General features: G+C 39.7%; 1 protein-coding gene across 2 annotated transcripts; it reads left to right on the forward strand.

Annotated features, from left to right (window-relative positions):
* Window positions 1-1,538: 1,538 nt before the first annotated feature.
* Window positions 1,539-13,144, forward strand: LOC130917614 (gastrula zinc finger protein XlCGF26.1-like). 2 transcript variants are annotated; one of them, XM_057839213.1, is made up of 4 exons: window positions 1,539-1,657; window positions 2,956-3,461; window positions 6,314-6,584; window positions 11,101-13,144. In XM_057839213.1, the coding sequence occupies exons 2-4, from the start codon at window positions 2,962-2,964 to the stop codon at window positions 12,175-12,177; spliced, it is 1,848 nt and encodes a 615-aa protein (XP_057695196.1). In that variant the 5' UTR covers window positions 1,539-1,657; window positions 2,956-2,961; the 3' UTR covers window positions 12,178-13,144. The 2 variants fall into 2 exon arrangements, with proteins under 2 accessions (XP_057695196.1, XP_057695201.1); XM_057839218.1 differs by lacking the exon at window positions 1,539-1,657 and having other exon boundaries at window positions 3,009-3,146; window positions 3,289-3,461.
* The last annotated feature ends 639 nt before the right edge of the window (window positions 13,145-13,783 follow it).

The raw sequence follows: 13,783 nt of genomic DNA on the forward strand, positions 1-13,783 counted from the left end.
ATTGTAATGATATGAACAAATCGTATCTGCATGTTCGATTAGTAATGTCTGCTTGTCACAGCACACGGAAGTCAGAAATACGCGGCGAGCTCGAGATAGCTGATAAAATGCCCGCCAGTGGACGGTTAATGTTGATGATACCTCTCTTCTGTTCCGTAACTAAAGATCTGTCAGTAAAAAACGTCAACCCTTTCAGTAAGTTGTCTTATTCAAGAAACCCGTAAATACAAAGTAACACAACTAGCACCTTAGACGATCATTTGCTTTGCTTCGCTAAAACACCCTGAGGAACAAAGAGGTAAGATGGATTGTAACGCGTGGCAGGGCAGGATGAGTGCATAAAAGGTAAAAAAAAGGGAGCAGACGTCCACTTATGCACTTTTAATAGACAAAAATAAATAAATCCAGCTCAACCACTCGTCACTCGGGAGTACAACGGACCATGTACACATAGTCACACTTGACTCCCCAAAAAGTAGGTAGCAACTGAAGAAGAAAGTGAACATACAACATAAAGAGGCGCCACCGTGTGGTGGATGTCCTAAGGAACAAAGAGGATCACAGAAGTGACCGTTACAGGATATACGTAATTTTTTCAAACCTAACCTTTCAAAAGCAACAACAACTACTGAGCAGGATCCAAGGATTGAAAATGTAGACCATGAAAAGGCAGAGAGCACCGCCAAAATGGTGAACAGAGTTTCAATTTGCCCCACTAAATATGCTAATTGTACAACAAATTTTGCACCATTATAATATTTTGCTCCCAAAGCTGTTGTGGCAGTGTATAAGCCCTCTTTTACATTCATTTGGATTCTCAATGTTATCCACAGGTGCTAAATAAACAGGTAACAACGTAAAAATACATGTTCCACACGAATATGGCGTAAATTAATGCTTAACCACACGGTGAAGACGTAAACAATGAGAGAGCGGCGTACAGTTATTGTGTGCAGCTAACATGGCAGAATGTGTCTGAGGAGAACTTTTCTACATCCATGATCAAACGCAAGTAAATATTCCTTTATTTAAAGCAAGTATGTAATGTTTACAATGTAACCACTGTATTCGCGGCCATTTTTAACACAAAGTTGCAATTTCTGATGGGGTGCAAAATTTTACAGAACACCCGTTAACACTGGTGGGCGTACCATATTCAATGGATGACGATCTTGGTGAAAAGTGTAGCTGTCCTCAGCAGTCTGATTTAGAATTCCCCTAAAAAATGATGGGAAACAAAACATGCTTATTTTCAACGTATTATTATAATTATTCTTGAAATTTAATTTTATTGCTGAAACTGCTTTTCGGGTTCATCTATGTCAGTGGGAGGAATTAATTTAACGGTAAACATTCCCTTATTTATTCACTTTAAAAACATTTTTTAAACCATTTCAATTTTTGTTACTTTTATTTTAATTATATGATTTCATATTAACATTTTTTTTAAACTTCTGTATGTCATGATGAATATTTTTGGAGTCCATTTAAAGTCATGATGGTAACCCACTACGTTCACTGACGTGCCAGCACCTGAACAATTCTACTTCCGGTTCATTTCCGGTTTCAACTTCTGTGGCGCAACACAAGATTTCTTTCAATTCTTTCGTGTACCCTTCTTTTAAATAAACGCGCTTCTTCAGAGCGTTCTCATCGGGTAAGTGCCTAAGTAGGCATTTAGTAGACTAAAACGTCCCAACTTAAAGCTTGGTTGAAGTCGTTTGGCTTTATATTTTAGCGTGATTGGCTCATTTAGCTTAGCTTTGTTTTTAGTTTAGCGCGCTAACCAAGACACGGTAACGCGTTTCGTTGCTTTCGGGTGACGCTTGCCGGCTAGCGGTTAACGATAGATGGCTGTATGGATGGTGTCAATTTTTTTTTTTTTTTAAAAGTTTTTTTTTTTTTTTTTTTTAAGGGTTGCCTTCTTGGCTATCGTTAAAAGTGAATACATGTAATTATACTTGATGCTTAGTCTCTTAAAGATACAATAAAATAACAAACGATGGCAGACCATTTTTTGAAACAACTACAAAGCCATCAAAATAAAAAAATAATCAACAAAGAAAGTCCTCCGCTTGGCCTGTCTCCAGCTCCGCCCGACCCTCTGGGCTTGTGGCTGCTCCCTCTGCTCTACAGTCAGCAGGGTCACCAGGGTCCCCTTCCGGGCTCTGTGGGATCTGGGGTTGCATTGTCGTCCTCAGCTGTGGAGGGTGGTTTGCCCCTGGCCGCCGGCGCGTTGGTACGGTTTCGAGTTTTGGGGTGTGGTTCAGAGCCCCGCGTTAGAAGGAACATCTCTACCTGTAAAAACCTTGAAATAAACAAGGAAGTGACCCATAGTTAACTTATAGCCTTCCAGTGACAACAATAGACATCTAATTCGTTTAAACTGGGAGGACTGGCTTTGAATGCTCATCTATTATTGAAGAGAGCTGTTCATTCATTCACCCCTCCCAGTCAAAATGAATTGGACGTATGGCGCCGCATATACAATGAGTTAACAATTCTATCATCATCAATGGCAGTGAGAGAGTTGATTAAAGATGGATGTACCTCAGACTTCAATATTAAGTTGACCAGACAGCTCTAGCCACACTGTTGCTAACTGTCATATGCTATTTTTTAGCCACAACTGGAGTAAATAATCATTACCTTATTACTATTCATCTTTCACAGAGCCGTTGGAAACAGAAATGTTGTTTAATTCATCTGCAGGCGACCGGGAGATTGATTGATGATTTTACGACACTGTGTGGGTGTGCGCTGGTCCTTATGGGAAACGCAGTCTTCCTTAAGGCAAACACTAACGCTATTATCGACCTAACCTGAAAATTTACCAAGTGTTGGTTTAAAAAGCTCTTTGTTTTGTGCCGGCCGCCATAATTTAGATATTTCTGCATCCATACGAAAAATCGTCTTTTACGAGTTTTATTTTTATGTTACATTTCAAACTTTCAGTGCACCATGGGGAAGACGTGTTGGGTTGTGGGCTGCAAGACAGGCTATCTGACCAACAAGGCAGTCGAGCAGGAGCAAGCCGCCAAGGGGACCCCTATCACCCTCCACAGGTTCCCCAAGGACGATGAGCTGAGGGCCAGATGGCTCAAGAACATCAGGATGGATGAGAAGGACAACCCAAGTGCTGAAAGGTATTGCTGCTCTTTGCATTTCAAAGACAGTGACTTTAAAGTGAGGCTCACAGTGCGCAAAGGGAGGCAGAGGAAGCGGCTTGTCAAGGATGCTGTGCCGACCAACTTTAGCCACAGTGCGGCCTACTTGCCCTGCATGCAGGAGGCGCCTCCTGATCCCAAGAGGTCCATGTCCATGGACTCATCGACAGCCAGGATGTTGGTACAGGTGGCGGAGGCGGTGAGGATAGAGAATGAGTTCATGGACAGCGACAAGTTCACCTCCCTCGAGGACCTCAAGGAGAAGATCAACACAGAGATGCCCAGAAACTACAGGCAAGTTTTGAGTACAATTAGGCTAGCTGATAGAGCATTTTTAAATGATAATGGATAGTATTGGTATGAGTTTTTCATTATCGGGTTCGGGCCAATATGCATATTACTTTCAAAGTGGATATAGAAGCCTTCTGTCTTTGTACATGGACTGGTTAAAGTTTAGCAGGGCAGTTATGCTAATTGACCATCGAACGTCTCCAAATTAAAGCAGAAATGTGAAGTAAGTTCATGACATGCCAAATAGGGTCACAATTAAAGTAATTAAACATTGTCCAACAAACAAAGCATGAAAAAATAATTTACATGTTGTATATTTGACAAACTAATCGCGTTTCCGAAGTTCGAGCCTGAAAGGGGACGAACCCGGAAGTGATACGTCACACCAGGAACAGCGATGGCAGCGCCATACATACGGCCACCATACAAAGCCCTTCAAACAATGATTCAAACAGCGATATAAGCGATTGATCGAGCGCAAGGGGAGGAGATCCAAGTTTTTGAAGAGTTGGAGGAAGAAGAGGAGCTTGGAATTTTATGTTGGACCTAACATGTATTAGCCAGACGCTAATCAGGATGCAAACAATGTGCCTAGACTACCTGACATGGAATGGATACAAGACCCATCGAGATTACAAGATTGGTAAGCTATAGGCTGTTATTATTTTCATGATTTGAAGATGCAGGCATTTGCACATAATTTTATGTTTTTGTCTATCTGATGACATTGTTAAAAAAAAAAATCAGACTTCATGTTTATTTTGGCAGATCCGGCAGCTCTCGTGAATATAAAATAATAATATAAAAACGTTGGGGGGAAAGAAGGAGATTAGTCGTTGATGGCTTTCTCAACTTTATTGTGGCAACAATAAGAAGACAAAATAATAGCGGACTGCCGCCACATTCGACCGCAAAGTTTTGCTTCTCGCTGATCTCCTCCTCGCCTCCTACTACTCCAGTGTCTCTTAAACGGATCGTGCATAGTATCTTGTTATGAGCTTTTTGTTTACAAATGTATCGAACACACGACGTGCTGACAACTTTGTTTCTTTATTAACACATGGAGCTAACAGTACAACACAGCTCGGGGCTCTCAGGAGGAAGTGGCGTCTAATGGCGTGAGGAAATGTAGTTTTTTCACACAAGCGAACAGATTACAAAGCACCACTTTTGTGTTGTTCCGAGACTACATTTCCCATGATTCACTGGGTGACCTGCGCGCTCGCTGATTCGCTGCCAGACATTAAAAGCAACACACTTGTTGTTGTCACCTGTCAGCGGCGCTCTCGTACGTAAAACACAAACTAGAAGGCTATCATGCGATCACCGTGAACACTGAACCGTCCAAAAGCAATGCAATGCTTGAAGCATGAAGGTGGAAATACATAATACAAATACAAATAAATGTGCAAAAACTCACTGGCGGTGTGTGTCTCTTACGGCAACGTGACCGTGAATTACCGCGACGCCGACCCGCTTATATGCACATCCACACCCCTTTCCCGATTGACAGTGGACTAACCCTTTTGGACAAGATCGTAGATGACGCACAATTTAAACATGCTTAACCCAGCGAACGCAACAACAACTATGATCGGGGATTGCCACGAGTTAATTTTCGGCTAGCGTCGCTAGCTTATACTGTTCATTCCACAACAGTTGGCAGCTCTGCTTTGACAAAGTAATCGGTCATCTATCCAAAAATCTCACTTTTGAGGCAAATCATTGATCATAAGCAGACCGGTTAAGGAAGCAGGCATCTTCGAAGTGTTTGGAGCAGAGGACACTACTCGATGATGGCGTGAAATTCGTTCTCTTCGTGCGAACGAAAGATGTCCATTTACGTCCCCTGCTGTCCTTTGGCCACTCATACAACTTTTCGTTTGAGTGAGAACAAAACATCACCATGCACTGCTGTGGCATCTTAGCGAGAAGCAATGCAACAAACAATACTGTTCTATGGGCGGACTTTCCTCGCACTTCCCGGTGTGACGAGATTTCCGAAGATTGCCAAAGAACAGCATTTTCATTGTCAAGGGCATTGCTATGGGTTAAACAAAGAATCTGGAAGGGTTGCGTTGAAAGAAATAATGAAATTATGCTTATAGTTGTTTAGCTATTGATATTATTCAAAAACATGGTTGGCCAACCTTACTTCACATCTCTGCTTTAAGATGCCTGGGATTTGTTATGTGAGCAGACCATTTGCATTCATGGTGCAAAAATGAAATGAACAACAAAGATTGAAAAATAATGAATTCTAAGCTACTGCGTGACCAGAAATAGTCATTAAGAAAACTAGAAAAGGAATAAAATACAAAAATTTGTGGAAATGGCCAGCAAAATGCATCTTGGGAGTAGTCATTGCATTGGCATGCCCTATGATTGCCTGCCTGTAATTGTAATGCTTTGGTCGCCCCCTATTGGTTCTTTGGAGTAACTACTATAAACGTGATTTAATTGTGAATTATCCCTTTTATTCAATGATGCGAAATTTGGCTCATTTCAAATAATATTATTCAAAGGGGACATTTCTTAATTTCAGTTTCAGGCATTCTCCCAATTTTCACAGAATGTTTATATTATTTAGAAAATTTTGAAGTTGTTACTTTTATCATTATTAAAGCATCCAATGGGGCATCACAATCCAATTAGCTATAGCACGTTAAGTGCACGACTGCATGTATTGGAATTTTTTTTTAATTTCGGGATCAGATTTTTGGAGTTGGACAATTGGCTATCAGTTAATAGTTCATTATTGGACAACTCTACGAGCTGAACTTAAAAGAAACTTTGGCCCTGAAAATGCATTTTTGGGCCAGCTATTGAAGTTTTGAATTTGATTTTTGTTTCAGAATCTCCCTGGACAAGGACGCCATCGAGAAGAACAGGCAGTTCCTCACCCTGTTCACATACGAGCCCGTGCTGGGACTGCTGCCCGCCATGGCCAACGTGCTGCGGATTGGAGAGACCGGTAGTTTTGTTATGGTCAAAGATGGCATCAAGATCGCCAACAGCAAGCTGCGCCACATCTTGCACGGCCACAGGGTTGTCTTCACAAGGGTGAGCCAGGTCACCAACGCCCTGGCCTTCCTCAACAACTACAGCGTTGATGAAACAGACAAGGTGACAATGGTTGTGGAGGCAGTCGAGGACATTGACATCGAAGCCCTGGCTGCTTTCTTTAAGTATTACGTTTCTGACATGAAAATTAAGTGATTTGGTAGTGATTAGGCTGGTAAAAACTTTTGCATTACATTAAAAGAAAAATTACGGAGCTATTTTGGGAAAAAAACTTATGTTAAATATTGCTATTGATCCTGAAAATATAGGTGATTGTGTCTGCATTTAATGATTTTTGTGCATCTAGCGTTAAATCTGAGAATTTTTGTTGTTGCCATTTTAATAGGGCTGCAGCGCTTGAATATTTTAGTAATCGAGTTTTCTACTGAAAATCCCATCAATCACCTATATTTTCAGGATTAATAGCAATATTTAACATATAAGTTTTTGACCAAAATAACAACTTTTTTTTTTAATCTACTGCAAGTTTTCAACAGCTAATAAATCACTCATTTTAACATCAGAAACTTTATACTTGAGGAAAACATGCAGAATCAACTATAAATAATATGTAGATTATTTATAAATTCTATATACAATAACAAATTATTACAGAATAGAATAGCCCTTTATTATCTTTATACAGTTCTACAATGAAATTGTGGAGCATCCCTTTCCAGTGCAGGATAAGTTAAATTCTCGTGCAAGTAAGAAATCTCAACAAACGTAAATATAAAATGCGTATGAGATAGTCTTATAATTCAGGCAGTGCAAATAATCGATTTTGTGTTAACAGGATGTGAGCCTCGTCTTTTGAAATTCTTCTGAATACTTAAATCCCTGAATTTTTAATAGATATGGACGTAAAACGGTCTCAATTGTTGGTTAAAAGCAAAAAAAAAAAAAACGGGCAGTTTGAATTTACGTAAATATGTCGAAGAATGATACGAGTCTTTTAGCTCTGTCTTATGATAAGGGGGGTGCCATAGTGGCATTTTCCGTTGAAAATTATTGTGAATAAATGCTTCAATAACTGAATTCTTTGTAGATATGGACATAAAACAGTCTCGATTCTTGGTTGAAAGCAAAAACCGGGCAGTTGGCAGTTATTTTATGTACAGTGCCTTGCAAAAGTATTAGGCCCCCTTGAATCTTGCAACCTTTCGCCACATTTCAGGCTTCAAACATAAAGATATGAAATTTAATTTTTTTGTCAAGAATCAACAACAAGTGGGACACAATCGTGAAGTGGAACAACATTTATTGGATAATTTAATCTTTTTTAACAAATAAAAAACTGAAAAGTGGGGCGTGCAATATTATTCGGCCCCTTTACTTTCAGTGCTGCAAACTCACTCCAGAAGTTCAGTGAGGATCTCTGAATGATCCAATGTTGTCCTAAATGACCGATGATGATAAATAGAATCCACCTGTGTGTAATTAAGTCTCCGTATAAATGCACCTGCTCTGTGATAGTCTCAGGGTTCTGTTTAAAGTGCAGAGAGCATTATGAAAACCAAGGAACACACCAGGCAGATCCGAGATACTGTTGTGGAGAAGTTTAAAGCCGGATTTGGATACAAAAAGATTTCCCAAGCTTTAAACATCTCAAGGAGCACTGTGCAAGCCATCATATTGAAATGGAAGGAGCATCAGACCACTGCAAATCTACCAAGACCCGGCCGTCCTTCCAAACTTTCTTCTCAAACAAGGAGAAAACTGATCAAAGATGCAGCCAAGAGGCCCATGATCACTCTGGATGAACTGCAGAGATCTACAGCTGAGGTGGGAGAGTCTGTCCATAGGACAACAATCAGTGGTACACTGCACAAATCTGGCCTTTATGGAAGAGTGGCAAGAAGAAAGCCATTTCTCAAAGATATCCATAAAAAGTCTCGTTTAAAGTTTGCCACAAGCCACCTGGGAGACACACCAAACATGTGGAAGAAGGTGCTCTGGTCAGATGAAACCAAAATTGAACTTTTTGGCCACAATGCAAAACGATATGTTTGGCGTAAAAGCAACACAGCTCATCACCCTGAACACACCATCCCCACTGTCAAACATGGTGGTGGCAGCATCATGGTTTGGGCCTGCTTTTCTTCAGCAGGGTCAGGGAAGATGGTTAAAATTGACGGGAAGATGGATGCAGCCAAATACAGGAACATTCTGGAAGAAAACCTGTTGGTATCTGCACAAGACCTGAGACTGGGACGGAGATTTATCTTCCAACAGGACAATGATCCAAAACATAAAGCCAAATCTACAATGGAATGGTTCAAAAATAAACGTATCCAGGTGTTAGAATGGCTAAGTCAAAGTCCAGACCTGAATCCAATCGAGAATCTGTGGAAAGAGCTGAAGACTGCTGTTCACAAACACTCTCCATCCAACCTCACTGAGCTCGAGCTGTTTTGCAAGGAAGAATGGGCATGAATGTCAGTCTCTCGATGTGCAAAACTGATAGAAACATACCCCAAGCGACTTGCAGCTGTAATTGGAGCAAAAGGTGGCGCTACAAAGTATTAACGCAAGGGGGCCGAATAATATTGCACGCCCCACTTTTGTTTTTTATTTGTTAAAAAAGTTTAAATTATCCAATAAATGTTGTTCCACTTCAATTTGTGTCCCACTTGTTGTTGATTCTTGACAAAAAATTAAAATTTTATATCTTGATGTTTGAAGCCTGAAATGTGGCGAAAGGTTGCAAGGTTCAAGGGGGCCGAATACTTTTGCAAGGCACTGTATATAAACAACTTTAGTAAGGGGGAAGTGTAAATAAATTATAGGATTAAGATGTGTTATCAATGAAAAAATTAAAAGTGTTTGTTGGCTCTCACTGAGTAGCATTTGCGATCGCTACACAAAGCTAACTAAATTACCGTAGGTACCGAGACGTAGGACAACCAGAGGATATATAAGAAAGACAGGGCTGATGGTAAAGGATAGCTTGTTGAAACCGGAGATTGTCATTGTCAGTCGCGTCGATAAAAAAAAGCTAAAGCTGTGCTTTCGTCTTTTTCAGCCTTCGACACTAAAGCCATCTCTTTAACTGAATATTTTTATTTTCTTCCACATCTATGCCAGTCAATTTGGCACCAGGCACATCATTTTTGGAGAGAATTTGTAGGTTTAGAGCTGTAAACGTCTCCTTCGTACACGATTTCCATTCATTTCCTATTAGGGACAAACGGTGTCTTGTCCTTGCTTAGCAACAGTAGCTAATGTCATGAATATTAATGAGCGGAAGTGACGTGTTGCTTGCGGTACGCCATTAGAAACCGCCATGACTGAATGGAAGTTAAGTAGGCCAAATCAATCCATACCACTGACTATAGATAATGCTGCAAATACTGTTAATTCAGTACATGTTACAGATGGAATCGGACCACAAATAGGATGTTTTGCTTGTATGGTAAATATAGCTGCTAAGAGAGCTGCAGCAATCAACAGTGTGCCCAACTTTACAAACAGTAAAGATTGTTCTCAGCACTTATATACAAAATTTCTTCAGCTCAGTAAGAAGTAAGCACATAAATATTATGCACTAAAATACTTGTTTATATGATGGCACTGTTATTTTTGCTTGTTAGCAAATTAAGAAAATAATAATAATAATAACAGTTGTATTTTCTGTTTCAGAGCATTAAATGTATTGGAATTGTATCGAAAATCGTACCGAACCATGACTTAACTGTATCGTTGCATCCCTTATACGTACATATATATATATATATATATATATATATATATATATATATATATATATATATATAATGTTTATTTTTTATTTTTTTTTATTTGCAAACAGAGTGGTATCGGTATCCGCAGATACTGCACAGCCAGGTATCTGTATCGATATCGGGCCCAAAAAATGGTATCGGTGCAACACTAAAAATTATACAATGTGATTTTCTGGATTTTTGTATTAGATTCCGTCCCTCACAGTTGAAGAGAACTTACGATACAAATTACAGACCTCTACATGCTTTGCAAGTGGGAAAACCAGCAAAATCGGCAGTGTATCAAATACTTGTTGTCCCCACTGTAAGTTGCTCCTGAGTATAAGTCGCACCCCCAGCCAAACTGTGAAAAAAAAAAAAAAACTGCAACTTACAGTCCGAAAAATACGGTATCTTGATGTCTATGATAAAACATAAACGAAAATATACGTACCACTTTGGCCTGATCATGAACCAACTTATTGAGCTTATATATTGCTTTCAGTAACTTGGCCAAGGTTGCGCTGCTTATACTGCAGCTTGTTGCATCGGACTTTACTTCCTTATTGGAAAATGGGATGCGACCTAGAAACTTAACCATTTTAATTTAATCCTGCAAACAAATTATTATTAACAATACACTAGCAAGAATTGCAAAATGACACAAGAAAATAAAAATAACGCACACAAAAAAAAATTTATTTGCGCATCATGTACAAATTAATATTAACTCAAGTGGGACAAAAGCTCCGCTTATTGGCAAAAAAAATTGCTGGGCAACTTGACGGCTGTTACTCAGCAAAGCTAGACTTTCACAAAGTCATGGGATTTTTTTTTTTTTTTTCCCCCCCATCCAGTGTCCGGCAGACATCACTGTAGAAGATCTTCACCCAGAAAAGCACGATCCCCTCCACTTTAAACAGGAGGAGGACTCTGAGATGCTCTACATAAAACAGGAGGCGAAGCCAGAGACCCCCAACATTAAAGAAGAGGAGCAGAAAAATGAAATCCCCAAGTTTCCAGTGACTGTCAGTGTGAAGAGTGAAGAAAACGAGGGTCGCGGCAAAGAGAGCGGAGCAAGGAAACCTTCAACTGACAGCTCCTTTCAACACCGGACAACAAAAGATGAGGGACGATCACAACCAGACGGCTTTTTAGCTCCGCTGTCGGAAAGCGACGACGTCACGTCACACTCTTCTGATTTTAACACTAATGAGGAGGATTTTGACTTTGACCAAAATTCTTGGAAATCCTTCAAGAAGTCATCATTGAAAAGAAAGACAAAACGCACTGTTGGGAAACCTTTTCCCTGCTCTACCTGCAATAAAAGATTTTCTTGGAAGACTGACTTAGAAAGGCATATGCATACACACACAGAAAGATTCACAGAGAAGGGATATTTAAACAAACATACTGAAACACACAATAGAGAGAAGCCTTTTGCCTGCTCACTTTGTGATAAAAGATACGTCACTAAGGCAAATTTAATTGTTCACACAAGAACACACACTGGAGATAAGCCCTTTCCCTGCACACTTTGCGATAAAAGATTTTCTCAGAAGAATGATTTGGAAAGGCATAAGCGTACACACACTGGAGAAAAGCCTTTTGTCTGCACATGTTGTGGTAAAGGATTCACCGACAAGGGAAAATTAAAAAGACACACAAGCATATACACTGGAGAGAAGCCTTTTGCCTGCACACTTTGCAAAAGAAGATTTTCTCTGAATTGTAATTTAAAAAAGCATCAGCTTACACACACTGGAGAAAAGCCTTTTGTCTGCACATCTTGTGGTAAACGATTCGCTGAGAAGGGAAATTTAAAGAAACACGCCATCACACACACTGGAGAGAAGCCTTTTGCCTGCTCCTTTTGTGAGAAAAGATTTTGGCGGAAGAATGAGATGACAAGACACACGCTTACACACACTTGAGAAAAGCCTTTTCACTGCTCAGTTTGCCATAAAAGTTTGTTAGAAGGTAGAACTAGACTGTCACACTAAAACACACACTGGAGAGAAGCCCTTTGCCTGCTCTTTGTGGTAAAAGATTCACTCAGAAGGCACATTTAGGTAGGCACACAAGATACCACACTGAAATAACCTCTGAATTGCGGTGTGTGACAGAATATTGATTTCTGCCACGCATTTACAGTGGGAAAAGCATTTAATTTTCCTTATTCAGTTTCCATTGAGACTCTGAGACCAATCTGTTTACTGTGCCTAAAAATGTCTGCCGCGGACGGCAAGAAGCCACATCCATTAAGATGTCACTTAAAGACATTAAACCCCAATCACATTGATAAGCCGATTTTTTTTTTTTTTTTTCAGTGAAAACATACTAAATATTGCCAACAATCATCCCGCGTTGTTAGTGTTACATCAGTAAACCAGCGAGCACTGTTAACATCATATGAGGGTGCATACCAAGTTTCTCATTGCAACAACATAACAAAGGTGCTGATCCTTCCTGCAGCAAAAATAAAAACTGTCCCTCTTTCCAAAAAGTTTTTTTTTTCCCCTATTTTTGGTTTTTCGTCCAATTCTTTGACATATTGTCCTCATGAGTTAATTGTTGCTAATCAATTTGAATTTATGATGATTTATTGATTTTATTACATTTTGTTTTTCAGTATCAAATGGTCAAAAAATGTACCTTGAGTGTATTTTTTACGGTTTCGATGTCTTTTTTTTTTAATTATTCAGGCAAATTGATGCCCCTTAAGTCTTTTCTGTTCCTTTTTATTTCAAAATAAAAGTGTACTATGCAATTGTTAATATGAGTCTTTTCGCCTGATTACAAACATTAAATAAAAGAGATCTGTGGGCTATCCAACAACTGTTGTACTCCTGAGGTATCCTAGACTACCCTAAGCAAGGGCGTAGGTTTGCATATAGACGGTACGGACATAACACTACCAACTTTTCAGGATGCTCCAATTGTCCTCACCAACTTTTATGCAACCTTATATGCACTATATTAAGTTCAGTTATATAAGTCATTTAGAATGTCCATATTTTGTAAGGCTAGAATTGACCCTACCATTATTAAGCAGGGGTGAAAGTGGGCGGGAACGGTCAGGAACGCAGTTCCGGTATAAGATTCAGGGCCGGAACGCAGTTCCGGTATAAGATTCTGGGCCGGAACGCTGTTTCGATATATGGTGCTTTGATTCCGAAAATATGACGGCAACTGTCAAAACGCTATGTAAAAAAAAAAATAAAAAATACAAAGCTGCCACACATGCATTTCATCTCCAAGAACAAAACAATCTACCAACATCAGATTTACATACACAAGTATTAACAACAAGCATAATAAAGTGCTTGTGTAGCGTAATCCGTTTCCACTGAGATTTATTATTTATTTTATTCCACGGACGGCATGGAGGTTTCCCCAGCTGCTGCAGTTATCTGAGTCGGACAATGACGAGTCACGTCAATGTGCGAATGCAAGCAAAACGCTTGGGCTCATTTATCTGTTCAATTGGCTGACATACTGACGTGATCACCAGACATAGTTAGCTCTGATTTGTTCAAA

This window comes from Corythoichthys intestinalis, chromosome 1, assembly GCF_030265065.1.
Source record: "Corythoichthys intestinalis isolate RoL2023-P3 chromosome 1, ASM3026506v1, whole genome shotgun sequence".
Taxonomy (NCBI): domain Eukaryota; kingdom Metazoa; phylum Chordata; class Actinopteri; order Syngnathiformes; family Syngnathidae; genus Corythoichthys; species Corythoichthys intestinalis.